The sequence below is a fragment of the Diadema setosum genome, chromosome 5, assembly GCF_964275005.1.
Source record: "Diadema setosum chromosome 5, eeDiaSeto1, whole genome shotgun sequence".
NCBI classification, from domain to species: domain Eukaryota; kingdom Metazoa; phylum Echinodermata; class Echinoidea; order Diadematoida; family Diadematidae; genus Diadema; species Diadema setosum.
Window position 1 is genome coordinate 5179822 of NC_092689.1, and position 18720 is coordinate 5198541.

At 37.9% G+C, this 18720-nt stretch overlaps 1 protein-coding gene across 1 annotated transcript in view; it reads right to left on the reverse strand.

Annotated features, from left to right (window-relative positions):
* The window catches only part of LOC140229021 (transcription factor 7-like 2), a 140452-nt gene that overhangs the window by 37038 nt on the left and 84694 nt on the right, over positions 1 to 18720 (reverse strand). Inside the window, 1 exon segment of the mRNA XM_072309283.1 lies at positions 18193 to 18249. Within this exon segment, the coding sequence (XP_072165384.1) occupies positions 18193 to 18249 (57 nt within the window).

Below are 18720 nucleotides of genomic sequence, written 5' to 3' on the forward strand. Positions count from 1 at the left end.
CAGTAATGGCAATTAATATTCCACAAGCTACACAGTACATCTAGAATGAGGCTGAATATTTTTGTAAAAATCCTTACATCCATAGTGTGATATTATGCTAATCGTACCACATGTGGGTAAAAGTTAGCAGGCATACATGTACAGAGGGCTTACGAAGAGTCGTGCTGAACACATTGAAGTCCAACACTCTTGCCAGAAATCCAGCAACTTTCAAATTAAGGCAGAAAACTAGGTTATTTCCATTATTCCCCAACGCAATAAAAGTAGACAAGCTGGTTTCTACAACGACGATAACAACAACAAAGACAAATAATGATAATCTAGCTGGACACATTAATGCTAGATTCAGGACATTGAGGGAGGGTGTTCTAATTCTAAAATCACAATTACCATGGCGATGAAGTAGGTGATTAATTCCATCAACTCAATGCCCTTGCCATCGTCACAGGCTGCAGCATCGACTGGTTAGAAGGCCAAGAGTGTCACAATACAGTATCTCAGAATTTGCCCATTATTTCACCCCATCCCCACCCCTCCCTATCCCCTCTTCCATTAATTGGATTCCATCTACATGAATAATTGACTTTACGGTAGAACCACGTCCCTTTTCCGGAAGAGAAAAGGCTGGATGTCATATGCAGGAGGATTGATACATTTAGGCACACTCTTCCATCAAAGTCATATCATAATGCAAAAAAAAAAAAAAAAAAAAAAAAAAAATACATACAAAAACTTGGAAAGATACGATCATCATACTTTGCAAAACTATACTCAAGCTCAAAGTCATAACATATATACATTCATGCAAAAACATAAATCATCACCTCACTGCAATCAAATAACACTTGCTTGTGAGGGGAATATGAAAAAAAAAGTATTTTGTTCTATCATTGCTGATTTTTAGTTCATTTTCTCTCATTGAGGGAACAAATCTAATCTAAACCATGGTACTTGCTATCATACCTGCTGTTCCAGAGAAAAAAACATAAGTATTTGTATCGTGTTCTATTATTTTCCTACAGAATGGTGCTACTTACACAAATAAATCCTTATAAACAAGTCTTTATCCTGATTTGGCAGTTCTGTATCTAAAAATGAGACACAAGACAACGCAATTGTCAAAAAAAGCACTTCACACATGAGAAAAAGCCTCCCAAAACTTGAGTTTCACAAAACCCTTTCAAGCTTACTTCATACTTTTCCATGTGATACGGATCAAAGGGAAATCTGGATCATTTTAATTTTAATTCAATGTGGCATTTTTTTCTCTTTGAGAAATTCTGCATCTCAACATGTGACTGTTCACTGGTCTTGCTTGCTAGACCTCATCCCCTTCCCCCACCTTGGCAGCACGCTGCCTGTAGAGGGAGGCAGCCAGGCAGTGCGACATTTCCTGCTCACCGAACCAGCCGACCCTCTGACTTAAAGCACAGATACTAAAAAAAGAAAAAAAAAGCAGAAAAAAAAAACAACAACTCCAAGATGTGCTCTCAGCTCTGCCACATAAATATTTTACAGCACATTATCACGCCTGATCGTACTCGGGTTTGTTTAGCTGCTGCCTGGCTGGGGCTTAAATTATCAATTACACACTGGGTTTTTAATGTGTGCTTCAAAATTATGCTCACGTAAATAATCGTCACGATCTGCCCATTAAGAACCTCAACGTTTTTTCTTCTTCTTTCTTCCCCCCCCCCCCTCCCCTCTCTCTTTACTCTTTCTGCCACACACCCTAAATGGAATTCTGTGTGTGCAGAGCATATTTTATTTCTAGTTAAGACCACCAATCCCGGACAGACTTGACGGACCTTGAAGACGCTTACGATGATAGCGGAGTCAACCTGTCTACAAAATTTAAATGCCGTAATGATGCTGTGAGAGAAAGGGGGGATTATGCATGCAACACACCATTCTGAAGGAAACATCACCATGAACAGTAGAGTTCTGCATCAAAAGAGATTTGGTCACGTGGCATATATTTGATATGTTACCATATATAGTCAGTTTGGTAAAAAAGAAAAAGAAAAAAAATATTGAACTGATTGCTGAAAAAAAGCATAAGTCCACATTCAAATAACACAGACACAAACAAACTGTAATCTAAGCTAAATCCCAAAGGTCACTGCGACAATACTGTAACAGGAAAATGTATCCTTCAAAATACATAAAGACAGATGATTGACAACAACAACAAAAAGTCAGTCATGGAAAGTGATTCATGTTGCAATTAAACTTCTACCACTCCAAACTAGAAATGTCTCAAGGTAAGCATGGGAATTTTCAATGAATCCACAGTGGAGATGATCATGCGTAAGATGATAAATCTTCCCATTTTCAACCACAACTCTGACTAGAAGGACAGCATTGTTAACAGTCGTGAAGCCAGCATGGAAGATATCCGATTCAACTGGTTTATATTAAACCAAGTGAGGGAGCCCCATCTGCCTTCCTCCTAGACCGGTGCATGCTGGGGTAGACAGGAGATGGGACTAAAGACTTGAACCCAGCGGCATCGTAAATCCCGCGGCAACAGATATGGGTTGGCAGTCTAACCTGCACAGGGGCTTTCACACTAACGAAAAACCTGTTATTATGGATAATCTGAAAGTGCGAGTGTTTGTACACCATGTCTCGTACCCGATTACTCCATGCAAAGGACAGTGCAAGCAGCGGTTAAGTCACATGCCCCATAACCTGTCGAACAAATGTTTAACTCTCATACAAGAGTATATTCTTTTTACGCACTATGGACTATGGCAAAAGTAAATAAAATGTTAAGCCATGTTCCACAAATACGATCATGCTTTAAATAGCATTCAAACCATGCAGATTCAAACACACACCAAGTTTCACAGAAAGACATGTCCAGAAATGCTTCCAGACCAAGACTGGCCAACAGTGATTTTGAACAATGCATTCACGAGGAATGCGATCCACGTTTCTACTCAGGCTTACAAACTCAATATTTAATTGGTATGTTGCTTTGCAACGTAACAAAAAGTTCTTTGTAAGCGTGAAAGCTCTCACTGTCCATCTCCTGGCCAATTAATGGGCAAAGACGTGCCCCGAAGGTGCGCATCCCGAAGCCCACGCACTGTTTTCCCCCCATACAGTTTTGGATCTGAACATCCCACCCACGGGGCCTTCACAAAACTTCACGTGAAAGATGACACCAGGTTCAGGTTGGAAGGAAGACTCAACCAAACAAACACAAGGAGCAGAAGTGCAATGGGAAACTTTTGGAATTCTTCAGTTGCTCTTTTTTTTACAAAGAAAAAGAAAAGGATGTCATATTGGTCATGACCACATCTGAAATCAAACAAAGCAATGATGTCATTAGACCACAATTTCCCTCAGGTTGGCAATGAATATATCAGAAATTCAAATGTTTTTGGTCGACAATTTAACAACTCCTCATGAACCAGAAGGGGGTCATGACCCAGGATACCTGATAAAGCGAGGGCTTCATAAGAGAAAAAATGCCACAACATTTCTGTCTTGAAATGTTGTGTAACTACCATATAGATCCTATTGACTTCCTCACTCTTGTAACAAGCCCCCATCCTTTTTTCCTGCCATCCATCTTTTTGTCTAGGTCGACCATCTGACCCCTTTTTCTTTCCTCTTTCCACCTCATGCGGAACCATCCTTTCCATTCTTGGCTGTTCTATACTCTCCATCAACTTTATCTGTGCATCCAACAAAATAGTGCAAGAGCAAAAGTCAATAAACTTTTTCTCTAGCTCTATCTCCCCCCCCCCCCACCTCTGTATTTTCTTTTTGCAGAACCACATATCTCCTCTGCCATGGCAGACTGAATGGGATGTATTTAATGAGTCTCGTATTGATCCAATTGTCTTTTCCCTGATCTCAATCAATACCAGCGGTGGCACTGGCCTTTTAATTGGCAGTCGCTTACTTAACAGATGACGCAACTTTTGCTTCGTGATGTCTGGCAAACACTAAGTGATTATCTCATTCACTTTAACCGATAATGAGTCCAAGAGGGCAGTCTACAGAAGTCATAATAGTGTTTGTTATCAAAACATAGACCTCATTTGCATACTGCCTCGGAGGTTGATAGTTTGAAGCTAGAGCTGCATTAAGTCTCATCTATTGGATATGAAACGAGTCATTTGGATTACAGGCTAAAGTAATATGGATAATCTATTGGGTGAAGCTTTTATCAACTGAAAATGGATCGTTGCACATGTTGCACAAACTTGGAGGACCTCCTCACTAGGTACTACACACAATTTGAAACTGAAAGCGAGTCTCCTTCATTCATTGAAACACATCCCAAGAACATGCCAATTCTTCTTGAATTCCTGAGTAGATATTGATGATGACTAAAAAGTATATGATTTAAGATGATCAAAGTATATGATTTAAGATGATCAAACTATGCGAATTCATTATGAGCTTGAACCCAAATCCCATACAACCTTCTTTCTTGTGAATCTGGAAACCAACATTGAAAGGAAAACCAACAGATTCTGCTGAGCTTTTAAATATGACTTAGTAAAATAATCTCTGTATTTCTCACTAAAAAAATAACTTGAACTCCAAATGAATATATCCATGTGTATTCATACAAGCTAGTTAAGGATTATAGAATAGGGACAATCTATTTATTTTGTTATCTGAAATATGGATTATGCACACATGTTGCAGGAACTTACGGGACCTGTTCATTAAAGTACTGCAAACAATAACTCAAAGCGAGTCTCCTTCATTCACTGAAACAACACATCCCCAAAACATTCCAATCTCCCTTGCACTGCTGGGTAGATATTGACGACTGGACATGATGTGATGTAAGATGATTGGGTTTTACGGATTTATTCTACGCTTGGACTCAAATCCCATACAACCTTCTTTCTTGTGAATCTAGAAACCATCTACATTGAAAGAAAAATCAAACTATTCTGCTGAGCTTTTAAACATGACTAAGTCAAATAATCCCTGTATTTCTCACTCAGGGATCACTTGAAATCCAAACAAATATCCACGCCTATTCATGCAAGCTCGTCCACAGGACAAGGATTATGATAATGAATATGTAATAAGGTCAAAATTTATTTTGCAATGCAAACATTTTCCCCATTTCAGTTCCTTCTCTTTGTATGTAGCATTGGTAAATGATTGACTAAAGAAAAAAAAAAAGACAATAGACAAATTCTTGATGGCTACTAGTATCAAGAATGGTTTCCAAGTCCATGCCTAAATGAAAAAAAAATCACATTCTCTGTTCCCACTGTTCACACACAACAACAACAACAACAACAACAACAACAACGACGTCATGGCTGTGGCTTAATTAGGTTAAAGGCCAATTGCATGAAGCGGTTTAGTATGTACACGTATTCCCACTACTCACACCTATACATCAATGTGGACTAAAACCTCTCATGGTCCCAGAGCCCTCCGTACCGGAGCTGGACAAAACACCCACAGGAAGGGGCGGTGGAGGAGCGGAGGGGTGATGCTGCAGGCATCATTGGTATTCAGTCGCAGTGGGTGTCGCCATCATCGTCTCTCTCCATCACACATCCCACATAAGTCAGGTTCACACAACGTTCCTGAAATCTTCAAGATGAACTCGAAGTTTTTAACTTTGATGATGAGCTCAGAGTTTAGTCCCCTTTAGAAGCACTCAAAAGTTAGCAATCTTACATTAATTATTAAACACTGATTAGAATCACAAGATTTCTCAGGGTTAACCCTCTATCCACATGCTGCTGAGGGTCCCCACTCGTACTTAAGTGTTGTGTGGGCACGATAATCAACAAACTTGAAAATTAGCGTGACCTCTCCATGAACCCCAATCCTCCTTAGCTTCCGGGTCAACCTCCTGTGCGTATGGTAAACTACAGTATCGTCACATATTATTGGGTTAATCACTAGCGCTGTGTTTACATTGCATAAGTATTTCTTCTGGTTCTGTACTGTGATCATTGAGTGGGGCTCTCTACGAAAGTTTTAATCTTGAAGATTAGGTGTCGTGTAAATCTGCTTCTTGTTTAACTTGATCAAGACTAGTCCCGAGTATAACTTTGGGGCAGGTATCTTTGGGAAATGTGCAAAATCAGCTCATCCTCAACAGGCTAAAACTAAAAAGCTAATCATTAAAGTTTACAACTTTGAAGATTACAAATGTTGTGTGAGCAAACTGTAGTCCATACACTACAGTGGTCCTTTTAATCCAAGACATATTACCAACCCAACACCCTCCCCCCCCCCCCCCAATCACATGTAAGTCACCAGCTCCTTACTTTCCACATTGTAGCCCCTGGCCATTCCTGAAGTAGCACTGCTGTGGTTGACCATCCACATTGACTGCCCAGCTTGTCCTTTCCTCAAGCCTCAAAGGAAGTTTCCTATTCAAAATCCTTTCTCTCTTATACCTCTCTTAACCAGGTCTACTTCATGCGTACTTGAACAACAACAACCAAGCAATCCTGCCATCATTTTTTTTTCTTTTCTTGTGGGGGGTATACACTATAGAAGCACTGGAGTGCAGCTTACCACAGATCTTAGCGGTATGGCTTTATTCCTGTCTTCCAGCAAACAGATTAAATATTCACATACAGCATACATACAATCATATCTGTGCATGGTCCACAAAATATACACACACACACACACACACACACACACACACACACACACACACACACACACATGTATCTTTACAAAACAAATGAAGAGAATGATGTAAGTGATTAACTGTCACACGATCATAACTGATTTCATGTGTGATGATTATCTACATTCAATTTACCTATGTAATGTTCATGGAGCAATTTTTATGTATTTGTATGTGACGAATTATGCATTATGTCTGTGCAAATGCTACAAGTGCATGTTATACTGATAGTCGACTGTCAAAAGATATTGTACCCCCATTATATCTCTCACAAGGATCTCTTGACATAGGCCAAGCTGACGAAAAACTTAAAGATCGGAATATGGGTCATTCCATGGGGTTGGGCCTGCTCTAGATTTTCATGTTGTGCAGGGAATAAAAGTCATATTCTGAAAATTTTATCAAATAATTGCTTGTGGTTTGTGGTTATTCTTGGAGAGAGATGTGTGAAGAATTATTTGATGAATAAAAAACAAGCCTGTGTACAAATTTATTTTGTCTGTGACTGTTTCATTGTTGATGTCTCATGGTTTTTTTGTGGTACCAGTTGTGACAAAAATATATGCCATTTTCATGGCAATGTAATACAGAAATACACAACCTTTCAGCATTATGCCTATCATAATTAAGAGAGGCAAGGTGACTTCTACAAAGACTATAAGGCACATAAACATGTGTCACAAAATAAGAACACCAGAGCATCTTGAAGCAACCTCATACCGATGTTACAAACGAAGTCCGCGGCGATTTTTGTTGTAACATCGGTATTGCATGGTTTTACATACACTTATAATCATAATATGATCAGAAACTTGATTTCTATACTTAGACACATATTTTAGGAGTATTATTGTCCAAAAATTAGCATCAAAAAGTTCCAAATAAAAGAGAAAACACAGAACATATTACCGTACTTCCGTCCGAAGTCCGGCCTCTTCGTGTAACGTCGGATAAGAAAGTCGCGCTCGCGACAAAAAGAAGAGCTACTAACTTCAGCAATCGTATTTACGTCACTGGCAGTACTTCCCCAACTGCGGGAAGACCACTTACAGCTCGTTCACACCTACCTGGACGGCGCAAGACCCGTTTTTCTGCTGCAGTCCGTGTGACATCGGTACGTGAATTTCGATGTTTCCGATCGGGAATTTCAATGTTTCCGATGTCAATCAGTAAGCTTGTACGCTATTTTACGAAGTAAATAACTTTTGTCACATTTTGTAAACTGTACTGGAGGAAAAAAACGATATTAAAACCACTGAACTGGCCAAATATACGGTGGACGATGATGGTGTTAACACGCTGTAGTCCCACATACTGAGATATTTGTTACTTGTTCATGTTCGTAATTGTGATAGCCAAATTTCCCCTTTTATGCCCGTCTCGGCAAAAGGAGCATGTGTTCCTCTCTTAGAAAACCGTACAAAAGTATGTCCAGTGTATCTTCACGGCAATATAACAGTATTTTACCTCCCGATTCTTGTGAATTTTGGACCTTACTTATGTCATTCGTATCTACCAAGTAGATGTGTTGAACGTTAGTACGGTACTATGAAGTTGGAATACGTAGACGTCCAGACTGCGTCTGAGCTAAAGAAAGAGTTTTCTTTCTCTTGAACAGATTTACAATGTCAGTGTTTTCCTTTCAAGATTTCACTGACCTGTTGATAGTGTTAGATGGCTTTACGGTGCTCTGATGAAGCAGTACATGGGTTCACTGTTTCCATTCCACGTTCACCCACTGTAAAGTCTCAAAGCTAAAATGACAGTTTCGTATTCATTTTGGGTAGGTAATTGGTGGGAAATAGTTCCATATGTACCGCAATCAAAATTGGCATATTATTGATCTATCCTATCCTAAAAAGAGGGCAAAAATTTTGAATTTGATGGGGATTGAGTACCGTAAAAAAAAAAGGGGGGGCCTAGTATTTTGTTTGAGGTCTATTTGGAATAGGACCGTAACCATAAACCTAACCCTATCCCTAACCCTAGCCAAGACACTGGGGGCAGCGCCCTGCCCTTGGCCTTGCTAGCTTACATAGATGTGAAAAAAAAATTAGCATAGAATATGAAAATGATTTTTTACATGCTATATTATTATTAATATTATTAACATTACTGCTGTACATCATTTTAAGCGTATTAAAAAATCCATTTTTTTTTTTTTTTTTTTTTTTTGTGGATGGTACACATGGAACTGTAGCCAACTGGTATGACAAGAGGTAGAAAGGTAAGGAAAATTGTCCAAATTATTTAATTCCATTCATATACACAGATACATCAACAGGAATATAGAGTACACAGACACAAATTTTCTGTTAATTCTTTCATTTTATTTCTCTTCACACCTTTTGTCCAGTTTGTCGATGAATCTGCCATGGCTCCTCCTCTGCCGCCGCTACGTGATTAAACTACGTGAAAGAGTGAAAAGGGCACAGCTACAGCACTCCACAAACAGAGAGAGGAAGCTGACAAAGCAACACCAAAGAAGAGCGAACATAACAAACTAGACAAAAAGAAAACTGCACGGAGGGAAAATGGACATTGTAGAAAAGAGCAGAAATTAACTTCAAACAAAGAACATGGAGAAGACAAGAAAACTTGTATGATTTCTCTTTATTAGTTTTCATAGTTGAGTTGACAGTTGATGAAGTTGTTAGTCGAGTATATAAGGTCAAATTGTGTAAGGCTCGACATCATTCTTCTTATTATTATTAAGTCTACCTTCTTTCATACCAGAGTTACAAAGAATTGAAGTCTGTGTAACATAGGTATTGTTCCAAAGGTATACAGCAGGTATAATTCCAAAGAACTGTTACATTAGTGTTATTCATGGGAACATACATAAAGTCTATGTGTGTAGGTTTTAACATCTGACACCACAACAAAGGAAATCAGTTGATATGTCGTAATGTACCTATGTTACGAAGACATACTGTCCGTGTAACATAGGTAGTATACTGTGGACAAGGTTGTAGTATGAAAACCCTTGATGATAACAATAAAATCATGTTTTCACTTGAATGTCCATACAACTCACTTGCTTCAACTGTGGTTTTTTAAAAAATATTGTTATTGTGTCACTCTTGAGGAAAAAGTTAAACCTTTGGTTAAAATTGTAAATGGTTTGTAGAAAAAACATGTTTATAAAAGTGTCTTGCAGTTGATATCAGAATGGACAATCTTACTAATAATGATCTCATGTGCCTGTCAGATAACATGTTGATGTGGTATGGTGGAAAAAAACTGGGATATGTTCATTGTTATCATTTCAGAACACAAAATTATTGAGGATGTCACAAAATGAAGTCCATGTAACGTAGGTATTTGTCATACCTGTTTACCCATGCTGACTGAAAGTGTGCGAAGTAATAAACAGATTTCTAGTGGAATAAGTTGAAGAATGGGAGTAACAAATCAGGGGGAAAAAGAAAATTTCAATTTACCCAACTTGAATTTTCAACTTGTATGTCACAATTTCAGTCCCAACCCCATGGAATTGCCCATATATTCAACGTCCCAAGAGTATATATCACTATCCTCCATAAAGCGGTAAACACATGACATACGTACAACACTTACATGAATATTTATGGCTTTCTAATGGCTATGGTGTGTTTCTCCATGAAACACCTGAGAGACAATCCATCAGTATCATTGTCTCATGATAGTATATAGTGAGGTCATCATATTTATTCTACTCCCTACTCAGAGCATTTGTTAAAGGGATGGTACAGTATTGGTGGAGATGAGTATCGGGCTTTTAACTTTTTGCGAGATACCAAGAAAACACTTATGAAATAGTACAGAGTATACCATTTTAAGAGGAATCAAAAGTTTATTTGATGAAAATCAGGTTTGGAATGACTGAAACATCCCAAAACATAGTAAAACAAAGCGATCGTAATAAAAGGTGGGTTCCCACACTTTATTAGAATTGCTCTCTTTTGGATATCTCATCCATTTCAAAACCAATTTTCATCAAATAAACATTGAATTCCCCATAGAATTACATGTTCTTTCATATTTTGTAAGAGGTTTCTCATTATCTCGCCAAAAAGAATGTTAGAAACCTGAAATTAGGTCTCAACCCAAAACTATATAATCCCTTTAAACCCTATGGTGCAGTGCCCACTGTCCAACTGACATATCATATGGTATCCAACAATGTTGCTGTGGCTGGTTGTGTCAGAATGAGCTGTGTAGTATCCCCTTACATCACACTCTACATCCCCTTCTGAGCAAAGTCACATCACACCTCCAGTACAAACTGCTTCTCATGCTTCACACACCAGTAGTACATCACAGCTTATGTCACAGTAACCATGAGGGAAAAGTAAAGAGGAAGACAATCTCTAAGATGGCTCACTCTCTCTGCACATTTTTTCCCCTCCCAATCCACAATGCGACATCATTAGCCAGATTACCATCATCTCAAACATCTATCATGTCAAAAAACCCACTCTTGGCCAGCACACGGTGGGGCGAGACTGTTCGCCCAGAGAGGCTGCCTCAGTGAGTCCACTGGCATCAGCTTTGTAGAGTTATCATAGATCCTTATCCCTTCTCATTGTTCCGTATACGATTGGCTCTTTCCTTCCAGACTAATGTTAGCAAAAAAATCAATTATCTTAATAGGCTTCTACATTCATTTTTCTCCAGACAATTTCAAAAACAAAAATATTCTTAGGGGTACAATTTTACATCTCTTGCTGTTAATGGTTACAACTTCATGCCTGGCTCGCATTCAGTGCGGGGAAAATGACCTCAACATGTCAGAGTTCTACGCCATCTCGTGTCTACATTACTTACATAAATGCAGTTATATAACAATAACATTCAGTTCACAATTTGCCATTGCAGGTTGTTGTGCTTTCTTGTGTAATATCAGGTAATGACAAATAAACAATGTTTCTGAAAATTTGGGTAGGGGAAGGGGGTGTTAGGGTATGAAAGTGTCTAAGGAATTCTTTTGCATAAATGAATTGGATGTAGAAGGCTGTTTGCACTGTTTCCCACACCAGAATGAAGTTAATAAAGGCCTTCTAACATAACTATGTGTTTCTGATACTGTGCATGAAAAGACTTAAAAACAGAAGAAATGTGTTGGTGAGACACAATAGCTGGTCACCAGGTTGCTTTCATATAATGTTCCTATTTTCAGATTCAACAAGTAACAGCTTAGATTGAGGTTTCCACAATGGTTCAAAGAATCACAGGGAGTATGGATCCAAAACTGCACTTCGGCTGTTGAGAATGAGAAGGGCGTTATGTCGTCTTGAACACGACAGGTTTAGTGGAAACTTAATGCCCTTATCATTCTCAACCGATGATTATTTTCTTGTTCAAACAAGTCAGCATACCCTTTCTGTGAATATGATAGATACAAAAGTCAGTTTTTGCAGGGGATATATGAGGAATATCTAAATCTAAGTAATATTAATGATAGTCATCTTCATCATCATCACTATAATAATATTCATAATTTAGCATATTTTTCATGAGTAATTAAAGGACTACCACTTTTCAACATTACAAAGATCCAAGAGTGCGAAAAGACGTTGGTCACAAATTCTCTTGAAACATTTCACCCAAAGTGATGTAGCAAATTCTCTTGAAAAGATTTCACCTCAAGTGAGGCAGAATTATGAATAAGTACCCGTCAAACAAATGTGCATTTTCTCCATTTACGACATCAGGAGACCGAATGGAAGAAACCTCCGTGATCAAGAGGTCAAATGTTTAAGCGTGCCTATGAGTGACTTTAGTTGATAAAACTTGGTGATAGGTCGTGGCACACAGCAGAACAGAGGAGCATTCCACGATCTTGACTGCCAGCCACAGAGGCAACCAAGTCTCAGTTCCAGTCTCTTTCTATATTTTTCCCCCCTCTCAGAGCAACACAAAACAGAATACTGTTCACAAGCCATACTGAGAAGCAAGATCGCATGTGTGATTCCATAAGGAGTCTGCTCTTTCCTTTTCCCTACCTTACCCCTCCCTTGGTGTTTATAATCCTACGAGCGCTCTATCATCCCTCCTGTTCCGGCATCCATACATCAACAATTTTCAATTCCAATCACTGTCGTGCACCTTGAAGAGTTCATAGCCTTCCCCACTATCTCATAAAACCCAAAAGGCTTGACGGTGAGAAGGAGGAGGGAAGCATGCTTTGTACTGCACTTGTTCCTCGTCTTGCCACGGCCATGTAATATCACAACATTGGACTAGTGACCCACAGTAATTTTAACAAAACAGCGACTGGAAATGTCACCATTTCAAAGGCACAGCAAAGAAGATATTGAGCAACGAACATCTTCTTTGTAATATATGTTTGTCATTAAAAAAAAAACAAAAACAAAACAAACTCTTACAAATCATAGTTTTTGTAGTCATTTACTATCATGAAACCATTTCCCTACAAGCAAGAGAAAATGTACTACTGTAATAAAAATGGCGATCATGCTCCAAGCTCCTAAGTACGCACTAGGCATCTTCTCCTTTTTTATGTTTGGTAGGCATGTGACTAGTCGACTTGAGTTAATGCAGTGCATTTCGATCATGAAGGCCCACAATCAATCTTTTGATATAAAATTTGAAATGTTTTTCTCAATAACATTTCAGTAACCATGATATGCTGGGACCATCATATAAAGGTTTAATTGGAGACATCAAGACAAACGTTCATAATAAAAACGGTAATAATACCAGGTACAAGGACTGCAATGATGATAAAAATAAAAACAAATAATTTCGTGGGTTTGTGTAAATGCATACTTGGAGTAGCACAAGTAATGATGATAACAAATGTAAACTTATATGTGAGCAACAATACGAAAGATGACAGCAATAATACTTAATATGGCGCCAATTGTAAATACAATAAACTAAAGAAGCACTCTGAGAGCGCAGACCTCCGCCAAGCATGCAGCTCATTTCCACCACTGGATCTTGTTCTTCCATAGAGATATAAGTGATTTCCACCCATACGTACTTATAGCATTGTGTGCTGAAAGTCGCCCGATTTCCCAATATAGAAGCATTTGTTACGTCATAAACCCTCAGCTGCACGGCGCGCCTCGCCCTAGCAGAAACTAGAGCACGCACTTTAGTGTGCGCATGCAAACCTCAAATACGCACAGCCTGAACTCCCAAGTTCATTGACCCTACCTGCCAAAATATCAAAAATCCTTCATAAATTCCCCCCAAATTCTTGGATCAATACCAAAATTTAATAATCTGTTACCTGTATCATTCTAAATCTTTCCTGCAAGTTTCATCCAAATCTGTTAACTACTTTTTGAGTTATTTTGCACACGGACAAACTAACTAACAAATCAACGGTCACGAAAACAAAACCACCTCCCTTGGCGGATTTAAAAATGTTATTAATGATATTTTCATGAACAATATCAATGGCAAGCTTGAAATGTCTTTTTCAATTGAAGGACCAGTCTTATACCAACAGAAAACTTAAGTCACGCATGTTCTCTTCTTTTGAAATGCTTTTGTTGTCCTGGAAGATAACTTAGAGGGCCTACCCCCCCCCCCCCCCAAAAAAAAGAGTCAAAATATTCATGAATTTTTATCACTGTATTAATTTGAATTGTTTCAATTAAAAGTCATGGAAGCAGTTCCAATAGAAAAGTGTTGACAGGATTATGCATTGAGAGACTGCAATTATCTTTTACAGGTGTATCCACCCGATAGACAATATCATTTTTCACTTTCTGCAACAAAACACTGCCAGCATCTTCTTGAAATTTCAAGCAAACTCGTGGACTACCATGAATTCTGAGTGCCGGTAAGTCAATCAACGAAAGGCGAGTGATGTCGGTCTTCCGCGGGCGGTTACATTCGCACAGTACTCCTACTCTGCCATAAACTGGTTGCTTTTTTGAGAGTTTCTCTGCGACAATGTTCTCAGGACATACCCAAAATACTGCTACTTGACCCACCATTTTAGAAAGAGATGTAGCAATATTCAGATTGACTGTGTGTTCTGGTTGCAACTTTAGAACCAACCTTATATGTACACAAACAAAAAGCATGCTTGCACATAACCAGGTGAAAAGCACATGTGTGTGTGCGCACAGAAGAACAGGAAAAAAACACATGTACACATAAACTAGGCTGTTTTCTTGAACCCAAATGAGGCAGCCGTACTCGTCTCGATCCCTGCCCCTTTTTTTTCTCCGAAATCCCCCCTACCCACACAATTATTCATCCGTCAATGCCGTCAACACCGTCAATGCCAGTCTATGCCAGTAGACTGCACGCAATGAGAACTCCGGCACCTTCTCATGTGACCCCTTTGACCTCTGAACTGGTGCCCTTTCACCTCAGTGAGAAGGGAGTTCTATCAACAGAGGGAGAGTGTTGCTCCAGCAACGACCACTGCCCCCCATCCCTGCATCAAAATGCTGGAAAACGGTAGAAAAGCACTCACACATATTAATTCACAACTGCTCTTCATATTTTGATAGAGCAAAAGTTTTTAAAAAAAAAGAAAAAAAAAAAGAGAATTCAGAACTTTGTTCTTTGAACACACAGGACAAAAGAAAATACCGTTTACTCTGCTTTAAACGAAGGAAGAAAAAAAGATACTTCGAAACATACCATCAATTAAACCAAAAGAAAGTAAGGTATTTTAGTCTTGGTTATCACAAAGTATAGCTAATCGGTCTCCAGCACTTTTTTTCTCATTTGTTTATTTAGTTTGCCACCTGAAACAATTAATACAGAAAACAAAGATTTCATTGTATTCAACTAGACAGTCTTTTTTGGGCAAAGAAAGCTATGTAGGATCTTCCTATATTGCCTGTAGCTAGGGGCTGTACAGTCAGCCTAGCTACAACCTGCTTTACATTCCAGTCAAAACATTGGCATTGCTTTTTAATCTGTTCAGACCAGCAGAAATCATTAGCATGGGTGGAAAAAAAAAGAGGGAGTGCTGGACAAAAGCTCTTTTCAACCTCTCTACCTGCCATGGTATACATATACGGTTCACAGTAAAACTTCATAAATTCATCTGTTTTTCCATTCAAGGTGCCTTCCCAGAATCAACACACACAATTTTCATTCCCTTCTTTGTTTGCTTGTTTGGTTGTGTTTGTTTATTCATTATCTCTCTATTTTATCACCATTTGTTTTACATGTAAATCTTACTAGACATGAATCACATTCTAAGTGTGAGTGTATTGAAATGAGACCAGAATACCTCAATCATATCAAATGTAAACATGATGTATGGTGTGGTTTGTTTTCATGAGGATTTTCTTTGAATTCAACTGCCAAACATTTTTGGTAGACTAAATATTTTTAGAATGATCTAAAAGTGCCCACAAATGCATAATCTCTTCTTTGATACCGTAGCTTGGCTGACCATGACTTACAGCTCAGATTAATAAACCGATACCTTTTATGGATGCACTGTTAAAATGGAAACACACTTTTTATCCTACTCCAGTCAAAGTTTGAGGATTTACTCCAATAACTCTAATTTCCCATAGGACATCGAGTGTTATAACATCTTTCCTTACGCTTAATTTTGCACTTTTTAAAGTCCCTGTCACCTTCAGTTTTGTCAGTGTACTTCTATGTGGTTGCATGTCTCATTTTTCAGTCATGTTTCTTTTACAAAATAGCACTGGGACAAGACAATTAGCCATGGATTCTACACAAGAAGTTACAACAAGAAGATGATAATTATTACCCTTATTATTATTATCATTATTATTATTATCATTATTATTATTATTATCATTATTATTATTATTATTATTATTATTATTATTATTATTATTATTATTATTATTATCATTATCATCATCATCATTGTTATTATCATTATCATCATCATCACCTTCATCATCAATATTGCTATCATTTTGACAACCATCATAATATTCAATATCCATTTCAAAAGTAGTAGTTGTATTATCATAAAAATCACCATTGCTACTACTTTTAAGCTCTCCTTCCTGTATTCTTGAGATGTCCCATCCCGTAAGACTAGTATTCTTCTCATAAATGTAGTTTTAAAAATCCTAAACTTTCGATCAAATATGTGAATGTGGAAAGACATCAAGCTCATTTACCATATAAATTCCATAATGACAATCATTCTGCTTTTATTTTTTTAATGTGCAAAGGTGCAGACTTGCCTTAAAGGCATAATTTACCATTTGCAGATGAAAGCATTAGTGCTATAAAATAGTTCTAAAATGTGAGTTAGGGATAGAAACAACCACTGTCAAAATTTGAATCCGTATAATTGATTTTAAGTGTTGTTAAATACACAAAATGTGAACAATAGTTATAACAAAAATGTTTCCAGACTAAACCGTATACAGTTACGGTTTATTGAGAAAAACCCCGATATCTCCTTACATTTTAGGTTTTATAGCAAATATTTCATATGGTAGGATGTTTTATGATACAACAGACCTACACATATGCATCAAATATGATATCTTGAAAATTTTTGAAATCACTGCTCCCAAAGGTAAACTGGACCTTTAAATGGCATGGAATCTGCCTTGGCAAGAAAAAAAAAAATGAAGGTGCATTTATTACACTTCTTCAATTACAATAGCAGCAAAACTTCATTGAAATTGAAAATAAAGACACCTTCAAATCCATGAAAAAGAATTAATAACATGCACCTAATACAAGTGAATCTATAAGCACTTAATGAAGTTGTAATCACCTTGCACACTGAAACTGAATCAAAACACTGCAACACTTGCAGAGTAACTTCCTCCATTGCTGGTAACTTAGGGTGCATTTATGCTTCCATTTTGGGGGCCAAAATCAGGCTTTTGAAACGTGATTAGTGCAAAACGCTGTTGCGTTCATGCTCAATTCGATAGCAACGCTGATTCAAAATGCCGATCCAAAACGCACAAAAAGGTTCTACTTGGGCTTCACCAGAGCTCAGCTGGTGAAGGCAGGCTTTGTACGGAGGACCGGACAAGCCTGTAAGGATAAAATCAACAGAATTAAGGTCCGTTATGTGTGAGTTTTATTATAGAAAATATATTTTTACCGTAACATTAAAACGTAGGAGATAAATGAAATTAATGATAGTTAATACGCGAGACTGTTAACTACACATTCCGATTTTGTCAACAGTCTGTCGATGAAATAAATACTCATATTTTCATTGTCTACAGTTCATGTACGTGTGTATTAGTAACGCAATCGAAATTATATTAGACATGCTACGGAACATGAACAATGCACACACTCAGGCCAGAACTTCTAAAAAAAAGCGTGTGCCCCAATTGACCTGCCTCTGCTGAGGTCAGCAAAGCAATCACGAATGCTCTTTCCAAGGCTCGAAGAAAGTGAGCATAAACAGTGCTCCCGTGAATGGCGTTTTGAATCAGCGTTTCAAAACGCTGATTCTGCCTTCGCAAATTGAGCATAAACACACACTTATTCTTGATACATACTAATGCCATGACATCTGTCAAAATGACAGAAACCTGAAAACAAAACAAAACAAAAAAGCCACACTCAAAACTTTAAAGGTCACTCACCTCTCCAAGCCGCAGAGGCGAGGGAAAGACATTTGGGACAGCACATTTGGGGGTGATCTGTGGAGAAGACAAAGAAAAACATGGCAGGTTGACATTTGAAAAAAGTGCATGTTGAGAATTCTCATCAAAGGATACAAGTCACACTTTCAAAAATAATCATATTCCTTCCTCCTTCCCCCATCACTATCCAATGGAAATGTTATAGAACATATTTGAAGCATGGTGCTGCAATAATAATTGTGTGAAACAAAACAATTCTTTCTTTAAGAATGATTGAATATCTCGCTCACCATGCATTCATAAACATAAGGGGCCTCTATTGAGTGAACCAAGATATGAAATTAGTGATCAAATTCATATTAAGAAGTCAGTTAAGTTGTTACAGTAGCAAGTACTGTATACAGTTTGGATTTTACAGTAGGTTATTTTCCCAAATTTGCAAGTGTGAAATCAACATGCCAAATATTATCATGTCATACACTTTTTTTAGCATAATATTTCACTCATAGGAGTATAATGTTATCATTT